The sequence below is a fragment of the Myxocyprinus asiaticus genome, chromosome 11, assembly GCF_019703515.2.
Source record: "Myxocyprinus asiaticus isolate MX2 ecotype Aquarium Trade chromosome 11, UBuf_Myxa_2, whole genome shotgun sequence".
Taxonomy (NCBI): Eukaryota; Metazoa; Chordata; class Actinopteri; order Cypriniformes; family Catostomidae; genus Myxocyprinus; species Myxocyprinus asiaticus.
Window position 1 is genome coordinate 38,709,841 of NC_059354.1, and position 19,671 is coordinate 38,729,511.

A 19,671-nucleotide genomic window follows, 5' to 3' on the forward strand; every position below is an offset into this window, starting at 1 on the left:
CTAAAAAAAAAAAAAAAAAATTTAATTTATGTTCTGCAGAAGAAAGTCAGTCATACACATATGGAATGGCATGAGGGTGAATAAATGATGAGAGATTTATTTTTATTTTTGGGTGAACTATTCCTTTAAGGGAAGACACTAAAAAAGGGAGACAACATCAAGCATTTACCAAAACAATAAGAAATCCACACACAGAAAATAATGAAACCCTTAATAAAGTTTAAAAGTGGGCTTAACAAAATCCAGAGGCTTTGCAGATGCAAAAAAAAAGAGTTAATAATTTCCACATGCAGTCAGAGTTTAGTACCACTTTCAAATGCAAGTCATCAACTGAAACAAAATGTGGGTCCCCATCACCCTCAGACATATGCTTACACAATACGTAAAGAGGGAAATTGTTCAGCTTTGCAAACGCCCTTTTTGCCTAAACGGTGACCATTATGGAATGAAACCGTCAATGAAACGCGCAAACGCAGAAGGTTACATTAACAAAAGACGGAAACAACTTCAGTTATCTATAGCAATTTTATATATAATCTTCAGTTTCATCATATTATTTAAAAGTTCATGAAAAGAAACTTTTCATGCATAGAACAAGGGAGGCCCCTTCAGGGGCCGTTCACATCAAAATCGTTTTCGTGTCCGCAGCTCAGTTTTTCGATTTTTTTCAATGTCGACATGCGTTCGACGGATTTCTTTGACCGTAGCGCCGCGTCTCGTTGTTTTCAGCGTCTCGTGCAGATGCGCCGTGTCGAGTTCAAAAGAACTTTACCTGTTAAAAACGCGTCTCGAGATATCGGAGTTCGTCGAACGTTCGTTGACATTTTTTTTAGCGCGTGTTCGGACGTGTGCGGTGTGAACTCCACTCAACTAAGTCCACTCAAATTCCCTGAACATTATTTATTTATTTATTTTTAAGTTAACAGGGTAATTAAACGGTGCTATACAGTTTCCTTTTGTATGTAAAATTGTGATCAAATGCACCGTATGGGCATCTTTGCCACATTATTATAGCATTGTATAACGTAACCATTTTATAAAATCATATAAGTGGCCATTATAGTGCAAGACCCACCTGTTTCCATATTAAGACGTCCATTTCGTTTAACTTCCAAGAGACTAGCACGTGTACAGCAGACAGTATAATTCCAGTGATGACCGCTGCTCGCATCCGCACCGGCAGAAGAGTGTAAATGACATGAATGAAGAACACGGTCCACCAGATACCTTCAGACGCGCTCCGCGGCTCCACGAACAGCACGCCGATCACCTGCACGAGCAGCACCACCAAAATGACCACATAGCAAACTATCCACATGTGATCCTGATGGAAGCCGGTCCTGTTGCACACAAGCATCAGCGTGAGGACCAGCAAGATCGCCGTGGAGAAAACCACGACGTACTCGAGTCGACACACTCCTCCGGCGCAGTGGAAGCCCAGCATCACCGCGCACACCAGCACCAGAACGGCCATGAGCATCGTCAGGCTGCTCTGGTTGAGTCGGAAGAAGTAGCGCTGGTAAAGCCTCTCCAACTTCTCCGACTGGAATTTCTTGGATTTCAAGATCTGCATCACGCCTTGGCAGCACGCAACCATGGAAAAGTTCTCCACTTCGGGCATCAGCTCTTCCTCGGGCTTGGACTTGCTTCTCCTGTCCTCCAAACCCAACTCCACAGACTTTGGTCTCACTTCTCCATCTCGGTACCTCAGGGACGATCGGTTATTGTTGCGACTCTCCTCCCCATGTTCTTGCCACGCAGACTTGGATCTGAAACTAACCCGGCTGACGGTGGTCGTTGCTCGACCCGGTGGTCGCTCGAATTCATCCTCCTCTATCCAGCGACTGTTGGACCGTATGAGCTTTCTGCTGGAGGATCTGGCCGAGTATGGACATCCGTTCGCCACGGACTCCGACTCACCCCAAGCAGATCTGTGTTCCGTCCCTCCCCTCAGTCCAGGAGCGCCAGCAACGGGTGGGCTCACAGTGTCAGATCTGGACATGGTCTCGAGTATTACATAAAATACTGTATATATAGGCTATATATGAAAAGGACAAACTTACATGTGCATGATCCAAAATAGACTGCTTTTACGCAAAAGAGGCGCAGTTTCAGTAAGCCTATTATTTTTGGGGGACATATTGCATTAAAGCCATATTAAGACACAAAGTTAAAAAAAAGTATTGAAAAGAAAAGTGAATAGAAGTTATTTGTGTGAGATCCACGCGTGGATGTTTGCTCATTGGACCTCATTATTACAACTGAGCTAGTAAAACTTGTCCTGAATTCATCGCAACATTTTGCATACTAGGCTACCTTTCTAAATAAGATCAATGTGAGGTGAGTGAAATTATTATAGTCATACGGTGTCTGAGAGATTACATCATTACAAATACTTTATAGGGCACTTGAATTAAATATACAAAGTAGCTATTGGGGACACATGCACAGGTGTCTAGAGCATTTAAGGAATTTGCATTTTAATTTAGAGATACGAAAACACGAGCCACTTAATATTGCATTATTTTATACTCCACATTAAGAAGAACTGACTTCATGTCCATCACGCTTCTTGGATTTCCTCATTTTCTTTTCTTTCTTTCTTTTTTCTTTTTTTCCCAGGAGAACCCAAGCTAACACTTTTTGGTTCCCGGAACGTTCTGGGAACGTTAGTTTACGGTTATAAAAAAACAAAACTTAACAAGAACGTTTCTAGAACGTTAGGAATTGGTTGCCAAACAAAATAACCAACGGGGAACCACACTCTAACTTTAGGGGAAGGTTCTGTGTTGACTTGTTAAATATTGTCATCCAAAGTCCGGTTTGGTTGGAGTTGAAAGCATCCGCATTGATCCACGCAAAAACTGTACACCTGTGAATATGTGGTCGCAGCCCACTAGATGATTACATGATCTCCTCTCACGCGATGGCTGTGGAAACCCGAGCTTCCCTCTGCTTTACAGCATAGTAAGCTGCGTTACCACCAAGATCCCTCACACTGCCATGACCTCACCGAAGGACACTTCTTCGGTGATCAAAGTGTTCATTCGTGCTGTGCTGATAGCTATCTCCAATGCCGCCTGGTGCAGCAGCAGCATCACCAGCGCTTACGTCCAGATGAGGATGAATCGTCACGCGATAAGAGAGTCGAATCCACCCTGCTTCAACAAAGCTGCCCGTTGACTGTGCCGGACAAGCTGAACGTCTTTTCCCCCGCAGATTCCCTCAAGACCGAAGCACACACAACGGTGTCATTCCCTCTGGTGCTCCTTGTCTTTGTATTGCCATTCAACCAAGTATGATCTTTAAGCCCCGCCCCTTGTGTGATTCTATTAGATGTATGATTGCGCAAGTTTACAAACCCATTTTCTATTGGTCAACCTTTGTGTCAGAGCGTTGTGATTTGGATAAATGGGCGGGTCTAGCGATACAGCTGTGTAGCTAGTTCTTTCTATAATAAATTATATTATGTAATATAATATAGTACAATATAATATATACTTTTTTTTTTAAACCTATCTTTTATATATAAAAATCAGCATATGTACCAGATGACAAACAAGGAAATATATAATCAAAGAAAATAATTTATACATCATTTAAACAAAAAACAATCAATCATTTTAAAATGTATGCATTTCAATTTAATAACAAAATTATATTTCATTCATCTTTAATAAAATAAAACTAAATATTTGAAGTTTAAGTTAATTTTGTTAAACATTACACAATTCAATTTGATGGAATTTTGTTATGATATTGAAATGTATAAAATGTCTTAAATAGGCTGAAAAAATATGTGTTGGCTAAAGAGTTTAAAAGCAGAGCAGATTGCAATTGTTCTTGACACTTCAGAGTGTTTAATTTCTTTTAATAGAAAAACTTGTATAGTTAGTAGCCCTACAACCTCCCTAATTATAACCAACCGGCAAAACTGGCCTTTGTTTTTACTGTTTATCATCACAATGTATTGTCACCTTTTTCATTTCAAATATACAGGATACTTATTCACACCTGATTGTAGTCGATCCAAAGAGAATGAAACATTTCTTTGAAAGTCTGTGTAGACAAAAGATCTGTTTGTTCAGTCAACAGAGTCATGTCTCCTCAGCTTTGTTTTTTTCATAGGTCTCATGACTCCCATCCGTGAACCAGATGAGATGCTGAGATGCAAACCTCAAGGATATTTGCCTTTAAGCTATTTTGTCCTCCTTTAATGACTATCACTCTACTGAATTCCCTTTCAGGTTTAAAACAAATCTGTTGCATTTAATTATATTTGAGGATTAATTAACCATGCCTAAAATCTGACAAAGATTGTGGAATTAGTTGTGTGAATGTGAGCTCAAAGAGTGCTTAAGTATTTCTAAGCACTAATAATGTAAATACTAAAATCTGAGTTAAAAAAAACATGAATTAGGTCTAATACAAGCACATATCTGACACAAAATGGATCCAAAGTTTTGCTTCCCATGTTATGGTTTATTGTAAATATATATCGTTGTATTACTATTCATACAAATTTGCTGGTCCCATGCAAAATGTCAATATATCAAAAGCTCAATTTTTTGAAGGCATTTTAATTATGGGTCATGCTACTAATATCAGAGGTATTGCCATACCACTTTTACATGCGGTCAGTGTTATACAAAGTATACTTCAGCCTTTCACAAGCATCCCATGCTTTTCTTAAATAGGCTTGATAAGGAGAATAGGCTTACCACTTTGTTTGCAAAGACGCTCTAACTTCGCAATAACGTGGCTCGCACTTAGGGAGAGAAGTTCATTTGCAAGCTTTTCAATGGGAGGCTGGAGTTGGCTTGTTTTGATGCTGTTGGCAATTAGGCAGACGGGCAATGAAGCGTTAAGTCTGTCTTGACTTCGAGTGTCCTCTGCACATTATTAGATTTGACTCATTGGAAAAGCATGACTGGAGGCACTCAAATCCAATTGGCCCTGGAGTTGAGGCCTGTGCTCACTTCCGCTCGGCGTGTGCTGCTGTAGCCAAACACTTCCACATCAACAGCATTAAAGCTCCAGTTGTGTCGGCTGTAATCTCCTTCTATGACAAAAATGCACATCCAGTACATTGGTAGCAGTGACTGTTGGGTCTGACCCTGCAACTCAGCCATTCACTTTGGGTAATACACCTCTTTTCTGAACAAACAGCAACAAACCAGCAATACATATCCAATACTGAACAAAACAACCAACAAACAATGGTTCAAAGAATTAGCATCGATTTTTATCGACCATTTAAGAAACACAGCTCAAAACAAAAATTAAAGAAAATACTAACGGTAATCATTATCAATAGACGTGTACGCAGTGTTCTGGAAATCAGTGGTGGGAAAAATGCTATATAGTTTGAGTTATGAATTACCAAAAGTGCTCTAGGCAAAACAAATTTACATACTAAAATATAAAGGAAAGGAATTAACTGTGTGAGACAAAGATATTTAAATCAGTATATTAAGACTTTAGTGTACAAAGCACAGTACACAGGAAAAGTATGGGATATTTCCCTTCTGGTTGAAGACACCAGTTGTAGTTATGTGAATTTCTTGCGATTTTCTCTGGATGTCTACGTCAATGCTATCTGCTACAATGTTTGGTCAGTAATTCTCTATTACAATTGAAAAAGAACAAAATCTTCACACAGTAGCTGATGTATTATTGTAGTATGGTGATGACATTCCCCTCTAAACTGAGGAAAAGCCATTGGGGTGGTTACAGGATCCCTAAAATCACCAACTGCAGCAGTTCTTCAACAAAGTAGTATCATTAGCAATCATCTTCATGTCTGCCCTGTTTATCAACAAGAAAGCTTTTTCTTCTGTTTATAAAATCTGTGAAGTGTGGCTTTTAAAGGTTATCCACGTGTTTCCCTTCCCGGTGCGATCAGTCTGCTGTGTGTGGAGCTTTGCAGGGCGAGTTATTCCACTTTGCTGTACTCTTCCATGTGACCCAGAACTTTCTTCCTCTGGCGCATCATGTGGAAGTAAAGCTGAGGGAATACTGAGGAACATGGACAAAGACACTTATTTACAGGAACAGAGCTGCTCATTCATTGGACAAGAATGAGCTTCAAGAACTTTTGCAGCTATACAAGTTCAACTGAGGAATCTGATTATTTACGAATGCAATATATTTAAAGCATTTTAAGAAAATGTGAAACTTCTGAAGGAAAGCTTTGATCGTTTATGAACGTACAGGGGATGTAGGAGATCATGATGAGGATGAGGAAGGTGTAGTAGTCAAAGGAGAAGTTGTACTTGTTAGGCAAGGTGATGGAGTAGAGCCCTGTTTTCTGCACGTATGGTAGTGCAGCATAGATCGTCAGAAGTTCTCCCGCCACGCCCATGGGGTACAGCACAATAAAAAATGTGTACCTGTGAAGGTTTGCAAGATAGTAAGCACTTACATTTCATCTTTACAATTAGGAGTGGGGTGCACGAGTGGAAATGTTCCATATGGGGTTCTAAACAGTGTTATTATAGTTAAAGAAAACTAAAATAAAAACTAAAGCCATTTTCGTTAACTAAAATAAAAATAAAAACGGAAATTATTTGAAAAAACTGAAACTGAAATTAAAATACTTTAACTCCAAAAGTAACTAAAATAAAAATAAAAATGATCTCGGATTCATTTCAGTTTTAGTTTTGGGCGACGTAGGACACTTTTGGAAATTTTACATTTCTCGGCACTTTTAATTATGATCCAAACACATATAACCTGTCATTATAACTTTGAAGAAAGCTTAGGATGTCTTCTACCTTAGACAAAAGCAAAAATGAAGAAATTCTTAATACTGAGAAGTAGAAAGACCCTCTTTTGACCAAATCCCAGAGGAAAAATGATTCGCTAGAAAATATCTACAAAGTATTTATAATTAATTTTTTATATTTTGTAACACTTTTACATCATAAATTATTATGTAACATTTACAAACATTAAACCTCAAATTTCTGTTATTTTCTTTACCATTGCTTTTCCCACCGGTGGTCATGAAATGAGCTCTGCCACGCATCCCAAAGGTAAAATCATCAATTTAAAAAAGAAAAAAAAAATTCTCTTATTATTTACTCACCTTCATGCCATCCCAGATGTGTTTAACTTTCTTCTGCTGAACACAAGCAAAGATATTATAGAAATATCTCAGCTCTGTAGGTCCATACAACACAAGTCAACTGGGTCCAAAGCTTTGACGCTCTAAAAAGCACATAAAGGTAAAGTACTCCTTAAGTGGTTTAATTCATGTCTTCTGAAGAAATCTAATCAGTTTTGGGTGAGAACAGACCAAAATGTAACTCCTTTTTCAATATAAATCTTGCAATTGGAATCTACAGGAAAGATCGCCAATGAGACTGCTGATGTCAAGATTTACAGTAAAAAAAATTATGCTACCTTTATGTGCTTTTTGGCGCTTCAAGGTTTTGTAACGTGATGACTTGCATTGTATGGAACTACAGAGCTGAGGTATTCTTCTAAAAATCTTTGTGTTTAGCAGAAGAAAGAAAGTCAGACACATCTGGGATGGCATGAGGGTGAGTAAATTATGAGAGAATTTTCATTTTTGGGTGAACTATCCCTCTAATTGTTTACTTCCCAAAGATTAGTTAAGAAAAGATTTATAATCATCTAAGGATAATCATATGGAAACAATGGGGATCAAGTTTAAATGCCCTTTGTCACTTTACCCATATTCACCCTATGCTATAAAATTCGCAACATTTACAATCCAAATTAAACACGATAATACAAATAGATAGAGGTAACAACAAGACTGCCCTGAGACATGTAATGATGTTAGACATTTTTAAATTATACCAGTAAATGCTTCTGCTTTGGCGGCCATGAAAAATACTAAAACTAAAATAAAAATGAACTAAACTGAAACTGAGAAAACGAAACTAAAACTAACAGGCAAACTGTGAAAACTAACGAAAACTAAAACTAATTTAAATATAGATTGGTATAAAATAGAAATAAAAACTAAATTACAAATCCAAAACTATAATAACACTGCCTTGAACGTGTAGGTCACATTATAAATAGATAAATAAATATTCTGCATGATGAAAATGATATTTTTTGGAACTGTGTCAATGAAAGGAGTTCACCAAATATTTTATATATATATATATATATATATATATATATATATATATATATATATATATATATATATATACACACACACACATACATACATACACACACACACACACACACACACACAGTTGTGCTCAAAATTTGCATACCCTTGGAGAATTGGTAATATATGTACCATTTTTAAAGAAAACATGAGTGAGCAGGCAAAACACATTTCTTTTATTTCTTATGGGATTCATATTCAACTGTAGGTTATAACAGAATGGCACAATCATAAAACAAAACATGGCAACAAAGAAAAAAATGAAATGACCCCTGTTCAAATGTCTGCATACCCTTAGTCCTTAATACTGTGTATTGCCCCCTTTAGCATCAATGACAGCGTGCAGTCTTTTGTAATAGTTGTCTATGAGGCCCCAAATTCTTGCAGGTGGTATAGTTGCCCATTCATCTTGGCAAAATGCCTCCAGGTCATGCAAAGTCTTTGGTCGTCTTGCGTGAACTGCACGTTTGAGATCTCCCCAGAGTGGCTCGATGATATTAAGGTCAGGAGACTGTGATGGCCACTCCAGAACCTTCACCTTTTTCTTCTGTAACCACTGGAGGGTCAACTTGGCCTTGTGCTTAGGTTTATTGTCATGCTGGAAAGTCCAAGAGCGTCCCATGCGTAGCTTTCATGCAGAAGAATGCAAATTGTCTGCCAGTATTTTCTGATAACATGCTGCATTCATCTTGCCATCAATTTTCACAAGATTCTCCATGCCTTTAGAGCTCACACACCCCCAAAACATCAGTGAGCCACCACTATGCTTCACAGTGGGAATGGTATTCTTTTCACTATAGGCCTTGTTGACCCCTCTCCAAACATAGCGCTTATGGTTGTGACCACAGAGCTCTATTTTGGTCTTGTCACTTCAAATTACAGTGTGCCAGAAGCCGTGTGGCATGTCAAGGTGTTGTCGGTCATATTGTAACCGGGCTTTTTTGTGGCATTGGCGCAGTAAAGGCTTCTTTCTGGCAACTCGACCATGCAGCTCATTTTTGTTCAAGTATCATCATATTGTGCTCCTTGAAACAACCACACCGTCTTTTTCCAGAGCAGCCTGAATTTCTCCTGAGGTTACCTGTGGGTTTTTCTTTGTATCCCGAACAATTCTTCTGGCAGCTGTGGCAGAAATCTTTCTTGGTCTACCTGACCTTGGCTTGGCATCAAGAGATCCCCGAATTTTCCACTTCTTAATAAGTGATTGAACAGCACTGACTGGCATTTAAGGCTTTGGATATCTTTTTATATCCTTTTCCATCTTTATGAAGTTCCATTACCTTGTTATGCAGGTCTTTTGACAGTTCTTTTCTGCTCCCCATGGCTCAGTATCTAGCCTGCTCAGTACATCCACGTGAGAGCTAACAAACTCATTGACTATTTATACACAGACACTAATTTCAATTTAAAAAGCCACAGGTGTGGGAAATTAACCTTTAATTGCCATTTAAACCTGTGTGTGTCACCTTGTGTGTCTGTAACAAGGCCAAACATTCAAGGGTATGTAAACGTTTGATCAGGGCCATTTGGGTGATTTCTGTTACCATTATGATTTAAAAAGGAGCCAAACAACTATGTGAAAATAAATTCTTATGATCACTATCCTTAAATAAAAGATGATCAGTCATATTTTCAAAATCAATGCCAAATTTTCACAAACTTTTGAGCACAATTGCGCACACACACACACACACCTAAAAGCTTGGAATAATGTACAGATTTTGCTCTTATGGAAAGAAATTGGTAAGAAATTAAAGTCATAAACATCTGGGATGGCATGAGTAAATGATGAGAGAATTCTCATTTTTGGGTGAACAAAATGTTTAAGGACATTTTGGTTAATAATTTAAAATAAACAATCTTGGAACAATGTTGGGTCACCACTTGATGTACAATAAAAAAATCTGGATAAAATCCGGGTCTTCAAAACTAGTTGTGAACCACTGACCTAAATCATGTTCAGCACATTTTTATACCAAAACAAGACAGTGGACGGACAATGAGACACTTTACCTTGCCCATTTGATGAGGTAAGGCAGATGGTTGAGCAGGCTGAAGGTGTAAAAAGAGTAACGGATGATCTCTGTGATGGTCCAGGCCACCACGAAGAGCAGGACACTGTCTTCACTTTGGACCTAAGACAAGAGGAACAATAAGTAATTTGGAAAATGTAGATAGAACTCCACACCATGCCGGTTTTGCAGAGGAAAATGTAGTTGAGAACCATGCAGTTATTTCTGCAACTCTTCCATTGCAATTCACTTAAGAAACACATCACACAAAGATGGACTTCTTAGAATATCAGAAAAATTTCAAACCACATTCAGATCTGTCAAAGACTTCAACAATGTCTCTACACACATACACAGGCTTGAGAGGTTATATTAGCGATAGAAACATTCATTCAGGCATAAATGGACATTATACATATTAGTATTACTGTCCAGTTTTATTTCAAGCAGGTTTCTCATAGGAATAACTTACAGACCGACACTTTCAGCACAGATGTCTTTCTCTGGGATAGACGATGAAAACCTGATTCTTAGTTTCAAAGAACAGGTGAATGAAATACATAACATTGTTTCCTTCACACTAAAATTTTATTAATGTACGGTTTTGGCTCTTGTTGTGCATTTAGATACAGTATTCAAAGTTTAGAATTAGCCACTAGATGGCGGTACAAAGAGGTTGCCTGGTTGACTTTTTGCCTTCTGAGCCAATAACACAAACATGGAAATACTAATCAATAAGGCACAGAACGCATTAATGATGACATTTTTTTATCATTATACATTTTATATTATACTCTGTTGTATTTAAACTTTCAGAGGACACCTGAGCAACTTACTTCTCTAACGCTGTGTGTGATTGCCCAGGTAAGGAACACCCGTGACATCACTTGGAACCCAGTTAGGACCACCGAGGAGGGAACAATTCCTTCACAAAATACAGAAAAAGTTTTGCAATGTGGTCTCCACAAGTAATGAGCTATAATAAGATTTCAAGTTATATTTATCATAATTAAGCCTTGAAGTCTTTGCTTATGCATTAATGGGGCACAACAGATTTTCAGAGCCACAGTGTGTTATTATACGACTTATTATGAAATAGAACACACATAGACATCAAAAGGCAAGCAGAAATGAATCATAATAATAATGTAATTGATATTACTATAATCATTTTAGCATTTATTCATTATAACAATTTCATTAACACTGCAAGATTACAACAGCAATTACTTTAAGGCCAGGTATGACAGAGAGACTGCTGCAGGAGTGCTGTTTGTTTGCTCTGGGAAAGGTCACATTAGCTTTAAGTCCCAGATAATGAGAAGTGGACTGTGAACTTTATCGCATTATCACTGTCAGACTGGCAGAGAAAGCAGAACCGTCACTGGCAACTGCACCGATTAGATAAAAGCCTCACTTGTAGACAATCTGATCTATGTCTATATTATATATTTATTGTATAGCTTTATGTCAGAGACTGTATTAGCAGCAGGGTGTACTTACCCACAGCACAATGCAATATCTGTCAAGAGAGCAAAGAACAAAAATTATGGAGTGCACTCAGCCTCAGGGAATAATGTTTTGTTAATATACAATGACTACACACAAAAACTCTGCAGGGAAATGTAATTACACATTTTAGGAGTAGGGATGCGATGATATGGTTCTCACGATTCAGTTCGATATATCATATGGGGTTTACGATTCAATATCTCAATTTGATATGATAACACAAAAGACAAAGTATGGCAAAAATATTCAAAGTTTAAATAAGAGTTTCTCATATACCTTTCACTATAAGAAAAGATCACAAACAAATAAGCCATCAAAAATTATGGGCTACATTCAGGCTGATCAGATGCAGAACAAGCAATAGAACTGAACAGAACCTGTCCTGAAAAAGTATGTGAAAGTGTATATTTATATATTTTTTAATAATTTGTTTGTCTTTATTATAATCACATTTTAACTTTTTAAAAATATAAAAATTCTACTTTCTAATTTCTTGAAATTGTATACACTACCGGTCAAAAGTTTTGAAACACTTACTCATTCTTTATTTTTTTCACATTTTAGAATAATAGTAAAGTCATCAAAACTATGGAATAACATAAATGGAACTATGGGAATTATGTTGTGACTAAACAAAATCCAAAATAAATCAAAACTGTGTTATATTTTAGCATCTTCAAAGTAGTCACCCTTTGCCTAGAATTTGCAGACATGTACTCTTGACATTTTCTCAACCAACTTCTTGAGATATCACCCTGGGATGCTTTTTAAACAGTATTGAAGGAGTTCACATCTATGTTGGGCACTTATTGGCTGCTTTTCTTTATTATTCGGTCCAAGTCATCCATTTCAAAAACTTTTTTGTTTTTTATTAAATTTTAGTTTTAAAATGAAATAAATTAATATGGTGGCACAATTATATTTTTGTCTACAAAACTAATTTCAAACATTTAAGCATACACCTTCAGATCAAAAGATTTTTAAGATCATGAGAAACATTTCAGTCAAGTGTTTCAAAACTTTTGACCGGTAGTGTATACAATACTGGTATGAGCTGTCAATGTTTAAAATAATGTGTACAATTTACAAGAAATAACATTAAGTTTACATTCATTTGTATAACAAGCACTATAATGGTACTGTCACTTAAGGGTTTAACGCACATCTCACAGACTCGCACAGCTGTTGCTGTTCATTTATTAACAAGAGAGAAGTCTCTGTGTTTCTTTGCATCCGTGCTATTTGTGATTAAAATCCATATTTCTTGTTAATTTTTTATCTGACTGTAAAGAACAGAAAGGATATTAAAAGACACATAATTCAATGAAAGTGGAGTACGGGATCTCATCTTTGATGGACACACATTACACGGAAGAAATTATCAGTTTTATTCTCAAGCACTTTTCAACAAAACAAGGTGATTTTCCAGGTATTCCAGTCCTTTAATTTCTAAAAGCTAAATTTAAGCACTTTAAGGACCTTGTGGAAAAAGTGCAGCAGGGGTCCAATCAAGTAAGAGAGATATTATGATGTTTGACGGGTCATTTAATTTATGATCACATGGACAGGAAACAGTGTTTCAAATTTCGAAATATTGAGCGTTTCCTCAATATTGTTCGTCATTTTTTTATTTTATTTTTTTTGGTACGCGATATATCGATATTCAATTTATCGTCCCATCCCTTCAAATGAGTATTTCAAATCCCATTCATATTCTATATAAGGAAATTTATTTTTAGCAATAACATAAACCTGCTAACACAGACCAACCGGAAACAATTTTATGATGCACATTGCCATCAACCAAAACTTTGTAAAATATTATTATAAACTTTTGCTTATATTGCCCATTGCGCAACATCAATGTAATGCCACTTCAGAACTGTTGCTAGAAATTAGGAAGAGGTCAGTAATGACTTCAAAATCACACAGGCTTGTGTCCATGCATTATGGGTCTAAATTGATGGTATGGTTCCAAACTTCAGTATGTAATTAACTGAACAGTCTTTTATACTTAAGCAAAATACATTTAAAAAAGATAAATTATTAATTATCAATGCATTCAGATTAATATAGCTCACCTCCAGGAGTGCACCAGTCTGAAAGAATTTCAGGGGCTTCTCTATCGAGTAATAAAGACCATGGTAACTACCTCTGGCAAGGTATGCTCGAACGAGACCAACAGCAATGACCAGCCATCTAAGAAAAGGTTAGAGTTACCCTGTAGTGTCACATTCCCTTGCTTTGAAGGAGGAAGGCATTTCAGCATTGCACACAAATGTGGAACTGCATGCAAATCTTTTACTACACAGTGGTTAACGGGGAGGAGTGGCATGTAACAGTCTCATTCAAATACGGCATCCAGCACATTTATTGGTATATCCGTAGAGTCAAGATCAAAACAATTAGCATTTAGTTCAAGTTTTCACTCTAAATATTTATGCATATTTAAGTGTATTTATTTACACTTCCTTATGGATTAATTTTCCTTGCTTGTAGTATTCTCAGAGTTGCTTTAGATAAAATAATCTGCTAAATGAATAAATGTGAATGATACAGCATAAAATGCAGGACTGGTTTGCAATTGGTTTGCCGTTTTAAAGCAATAATGCATCTAGTAAATGTTATTAATTTATTACTATTTTGTTAGATCACATATTTTAAGGGATAGTTCACCCAAATATGAAAAATCTGTCATCATTTACTCACTCTCATGTTGTTCCAAACACATATGACATTCTTTCTGCCATGGAACACAAAAGCAGATGCTAGACAGAATGTTAGGGACTGGAAGCCTCAGTCACCATTCACTTAAACTGTATGGAACAAGACGCAATGAAAGTAAATGGTGACTGATGTTTACATTCAGCCTAATATCTCTTTTTGTCTTCCATTCAGCCCTAGAGGTATTTACAAGAGTTTCTGAGGAATTACATTGGACAATATCCATCGCACATTAAGACACGTAGCTGTTGCTCCATCCAGTAAAAGGAAGAAGGGGTTTAACAATATCAACAATTTGTCTAATAGTGGTCAATATTAGTTTATTGTATTCTATTTATGCAGTATAATATAATTTCAACTTTCAGTAAAATTTACGCTAATAAAAATCACGTCCTGTTTCAGAGAGATCTGTCATGTGCAGAGGTCTGCCAAACTGAAGAGAGCCCTGATGATGGACGAATGCTTATGAGAAGTGAACATTTTATTGTCCTTTTTTTTCTTTTATTTGCAAAAAAAGGACAGTTAACAATGATGCAGTAATTTGACACAATAGTCTAAATATAGATTAAATTTACATTAAGGTTCCATTCGTTAACATGCATTATGTATTGGGTATCATGATCAAACAATTAACAATTTAAATTTACAGTATTTATTAATAAAAATAGAATTGTTCATTGTTAGTTCATAGTGTTAACATATACAACTTTTGATTTTTAAAATCTATTAGTACGCTGAAATTAACATGAACCTAGATTAATAAATGCTGTAAAAGTATTGTTCATTAATTCATGTTAACTAATATGGTTAACTAATGTAAACAAATAACCTTATTGTAAATTGTTACCAGTTGTGTTATTGTATCATTACTTTTATTTATGAATATTGTGGTGTGATATTACAGATTATAAATAAAAACGAATTAATCCTAAAAACAAATTCTCAGTAGTGCTTTACTCATGTAATCCAAGGTTATTATCGTAAACTAAAACTAAATGTAAAAAAAACATTTTCGTAAACTGAAATCAAAATCAAAATCAACATATTTAGAAAAACTGAAACTAAACTTAAATAAATTTTCGAGGCTCTGAAAAATAAAAATAATCGTAAAAAATATTTTGTTTCCGGTTTTGTGATAGCCGCTATCACGTTAACATGAAGATACCACTAGGTGGCGATAGCACTAGCAGATGGTCTATTGCCATCATAACATCAGCGGGAGGATATCACTACATTACATCATGTGCTGCGTTCCACTTCACTTCCCAAACATCCACTCGCTAACTTCCCTAACCACTCCCCCTCGGGGGAATCCCCACCACCATTTTGGAAGTCTGTTCCACTTCGTTAAGAGGGCGAGGGAAGTTCTGTTGACAGACCCTCAACTCCTCGATTTTGACCGAGGGAGCGAGTCTACTCTGATGTACGCTTCAGGCAGCTCCATATCCCACAATACAACTCTATTGTGAAGTGACAGCAGATTGCACTTCATAAACCCCACCTCCACACAACTCTAATGTATGATGGAAGTGAAGTTAGGTCAATTAAGCAGTTTAGAAATGTTACATTGTGATTTAACAGCATAATACTTGTAGCTACCTTAAACTGTTTATCACACAGTTATAGCCTATGTGTTCATTATGTTAACATTTTCGTTTGTGTAAATCTTGATTAATCCTAACAAATCATTAGAATAAAAAAAAAAATTAAACATAAGAGATATATTTATACATAAGCCTCTGAAATCAATCTCCGAAAACATTGTTTTCTCAGGCGCACAAATCACTAAACAATTCCACAAATTGACATCAGCCTTCAACATTCTCCAAGTGATCAAGGGTTAAGGGTGTTCCAGTTAAACCCATTGCACGTCTTCCGCAAGCAGTGGACACTCGCGCAACGTAAGCAGTGACGTACATCCGAGTCCATGAGACGGGAGTGAAGTTTGCAAGGGAAGAGGATAAAAATTTGAAATGGAACGCAGCCATGGAGAGAAGCAAAGCAGGTAGAAAACTAGGGTGACCAGAAGTCGGTCCTGGTTTTACGAGGTGTGTCCTGGTGTCCCGTCATTTCTCTAAAAAATTTTATAATATCCTGGTTTCAGCTGTTAAGCTCACTGATTTTATTTATTTGAAATTAAATATCCTCAACGTCCTTATTGGTATCGTTTCTGGTATCGACTGCAGGGAAGGGAAGATATTTTATTGCACTGCACAATAATTTGTCTATACTTTCATTCTATCAATCTGCTCAGAATCTATCTGGTTACCATGACAACGACTCACGCGCTTGGCACTCTCTGCTGCTCGCCGTCATCATCCAATGCAAATTAGAAATGCCCAAATGAAAATGCATGTTCAACAATCTGAAAGAAGCCGATCTCTTTCTTTGCACAACACGTGAAAATGGAATTGAAATGTTTTGCTGTCACTGTAAATGTTCACTTTCCCATGGCCACAGTGTTAAATAAGAGATTGCAAATCATATTCATACAGCTGGATTTTTTTTTTTTTTAAATAGTACAAGCACTTAAATGTGGAAATGTGGAATTGTATTTTAACTTTTAAGTTCCAATGTTGCAAAATCCCAGGAGATCAGCAGTTACAGAAATACCCAAACCAGCCCATCTGGCACCAACAATCAAGCCACAGTCCAAATCACTGACATCACATTTTTTCCCCATTCTGTGGTTGATGTGAACATTAACTGAAGCTCCTGACCCGTATCTGGATGATTTTAAGCACTGCTGCCACACGATTGGCTGATTAGATAATCGCATGGATGATTGATGATGCCAGATGGGCTGGTTTGAGTATTTCTGTAACTGCTGATCTCCTGGGATTTTCACACACAACAGTCTCTAGAATTACTCCGAATGGTGCCAAAAACAAAAAACATCCACTGAGCGGCAGTTCTGTGGATGGAAATGCCTTGTTGATGAGAGAGGTCAACAGAGAATGGTCAGACTGGTTCGAACTGACAAAGTCTACGGTAACTCAGATAACCACTCTGTACAACGGAGCACCTGTCCCACATCATCGACTTCAGGTGATAGTTTGTGCTCTCGAATCACAAGTGTTGCTGTATTTCTCACTTGTAAATCACTGTACAATCGCTGGATGTAAATACTTTGCACACAGAGGAAGCCTTACACAATGGTAGAGCAGTTCTCGGCCATTCTGCAAGCTTCAGATTGTATGCATTTACACTTCAGGAGCTCATTACTGAGATAATTTTTATACTTCTACTAAATAAAATTAGGGTGATAATAATTGTAGGTCAAACGTTGTTTAGAAAACTAATGCTGTCTGAAAAGGGCTATTAAAAAAGAAAAGAAAAAAACGGCATACAGGTTTGGAACAACACAAATGTGAGTAAATGATGACAGATTTTTAATTTGTGGGTGAACTCTACCTCTTTATGGTCCTTGTGAAATATCACACACTCAATTATTTTAGCCTACTTTTAAGATATCTGCATTTCAATTTCGTAACAAAATTCCATCAAATTGTGCAATTTTTAACTAAATTAAATTAATACAAATTAAAATATTTATTCATTTATTTTTACTTTGTAAAAGATTACTCAACTCAATTTTATTGAATTTTATGAAACTGAAATGCGTAAATCTTAAAAGTAGGCTAAACTATTTTTGTGTGTGAGCTGTTTTCTGACTGCCCCAATTGCGTCATCAGACTGTTCCTGACTGTGGAAAAAAGTTCAAAGTACTCCAGTAGACAATGAAAACGTTGCAAACCCTGTTTGGTTGGGTTATTTTTTATTTTTTAAGGTTAATGCTGATTTATTTTAGTGAATAAGTTTGTTCAATGAACTGGTTACAAATCAGTTCCCCGATTCATTTGAGGCGTTCCTTTTAACGTTGCAAATATTTGTAGTAAAATACATTTTAGTCAAATACTACCGTTTCACTGTTTTTAAAAGTTAGATAAAGATTGCATCAGAATTTGTGATGTTTATGATTCCAACGTCTCGAGCATTTTACTCCCAAAAAACTCATTTACAGTCAAGTGATTTACAAACGAACCGGTTCGACCGAATCTCTCAAAAGAACCGATAGAGAAAAACGATCTGTTTGCGAATCAGATCTCAATTTTCGTGCAAGTTATGGAGTTTGTGAGAGGAATAAGCGAGCTAGGTGAACTTCAAATCATTTGACCCACATAAAATGTCTAATTTTAACACTGCTGCATGTAGGTTGATTAACAGATTCCTAACAAACAAAGAATTCACTTGTGTTTCCATACATAGGCGACATGCCATCTATAACAGTCCTCTTATTGTAGAGACTAGCTAAAAAATAAGATTTATTTACAATGTATAACCAAGGTTCGCTGTCACCCACCGCCCTGTAGTCAATGGCGTGTTTCTCGTTGACAGATTAACAAGCAAAGGAGTTAATAGGCTTTGATTGTAATGCATCGTAGTGTAGAATAATTTCAAAATTCAACAAGCAGTGTTAAACCATGTCGCGAGAAACTTAATAGAAATGTAACAAGGATTCTATGTCAAGCAATATGAACATGCTGTCTGAAATGCAACCATTGATTACTGTCACACGCTTTGAACAGAGCACGGAAGCACGTTTGATTTTCATCATACCCTGCTGTCATAACCACGTTGTAGATGACCAAATATGCGATGGCCAGCGTTCCTGGTCCCTTTTTCTTCTTGTTACTCGAATCACCGTGCGTTGTTTTGCTGGTCCCCATGGCAGGTGCCGACATGACCGAGCTATCATTAGAAAGACGGGATCATCCAAATGGTCCCACCTAACTAAAGGCGTGTGGCCTTGCTGACATGTATATTGGGTGCTTGTGGTTTGGGCGCCCCCTGGCAACGAAAAGAGTCTAATTGATATTTTGTTTATTTTACATTAACAGTTTAGTCTCGCCTCGTTCACGGACTTTACAACATGGAAATACTGTCTCGTGTGTAGCTGCTGATATTAAATAACAGGCATATAAAGAACAAAACAATACCAGAAACTGAACTGAAAATATTTGCGATTTAGAATTTGGGTTAAGGTTCGACATATATCAGACACAGCTCTTCCATCCGCTAGATGGCAGTGCAGGACTAGGAACGCACTTGACTTTAAGAGGTCTCAACACACATGCCTGTCTGGAAAAAAAAATAAAACGATTTTTTTTGTACAAGCTAAAACAATTTGTGAGTTTTATCAACTTTTATTTGAATTGTATTTGTATTTTATAAATGTTTTTTTTATTATTATTATTATTTTTT

The 19,671-nt window shown here is 36.7% G+C and overlaps 2 protein-coding genes across 3 annotated transcripts in view; both read right to left on the reverse strand.

Annotated features, from left to right (window-relative positions):
- The window catches only part of adcy5 (adenylate cyclase 5), a 119,640-nt gene extending 116,340 nt beyond the window's left edge, over positions 1-3,300 (reverse strand). For both annotated transcript variants that reach the window (XM_051711047.1, XM_051711046.1), the window contains exon 1: positions 1,076-3,300. In XM_051711047.1, coding sequence (XP_051567007.1) covers positions 1,076-2,002 — 927 coding nt within the window. In that variant the 5' untranslated portion in view covers positions 2,003-3,300. The remainder of the gene's footprint in view (positions 1-1,075) is intronic.
- A 1,161-nt stretch (positions 3,301-4,461) lies between these two features.
- LOC127448521 (very-long-chain (3R)-3-hydroxyacyl-CoA dehydratase 2-like) lies at positions 4,462-19,241 on the reverse strand. Its single transcript, XM_051711139.1, has 7 exons — positions 19,027-19,241; positions 13,764-13,881; positions 11,674-11,692; positions 11,007-11,095; positions 10,172-10,293; positions 6,214-6,392; positions 4,462-6,018 (listed from the first exon to the last, which is right to left on the reverse strand). The coding sequence occupies exons 1-7, from the start codon at positions 19,149-19,151 to the stop codon at positions 5,936-5,938; spliced, it is 735 nt and encodes a 244-aa protein (XP_051567099.1). The 5' UTR covers positions 19,152-19,241; the 3' UTR covers positions 4,462-5,935.
- Between the last annotated feature and the right edge of the window lie 430 nt (positions 19,242-19,671).

Excerpts from the sequence above, each read along its gene's own strand:
- LOC127448521 (XM_051711139.1), bottom strand. The coding sequence starts at position 19,151 with ATGTCGGCACCTGCCATGGGGACCAGCAAAACAACGCACGGTGATTCG. Across the intron at positions 13,882-19,026 it reads AACGTGGTTATGACAGCAGG|ATGGCTGGTCATTGCTGTTG; the intron begins GTATGATGAAAA and ends ACCTTTTCTTAG. Across the intron at positions 10,294-11,006 it reads TCACACACAGCGTTAGAGAA|GTCCAAAGTGAAGACAGTGT; the intron begins GTAAGTTGCTCA and ends CTCTTGTCTTAG.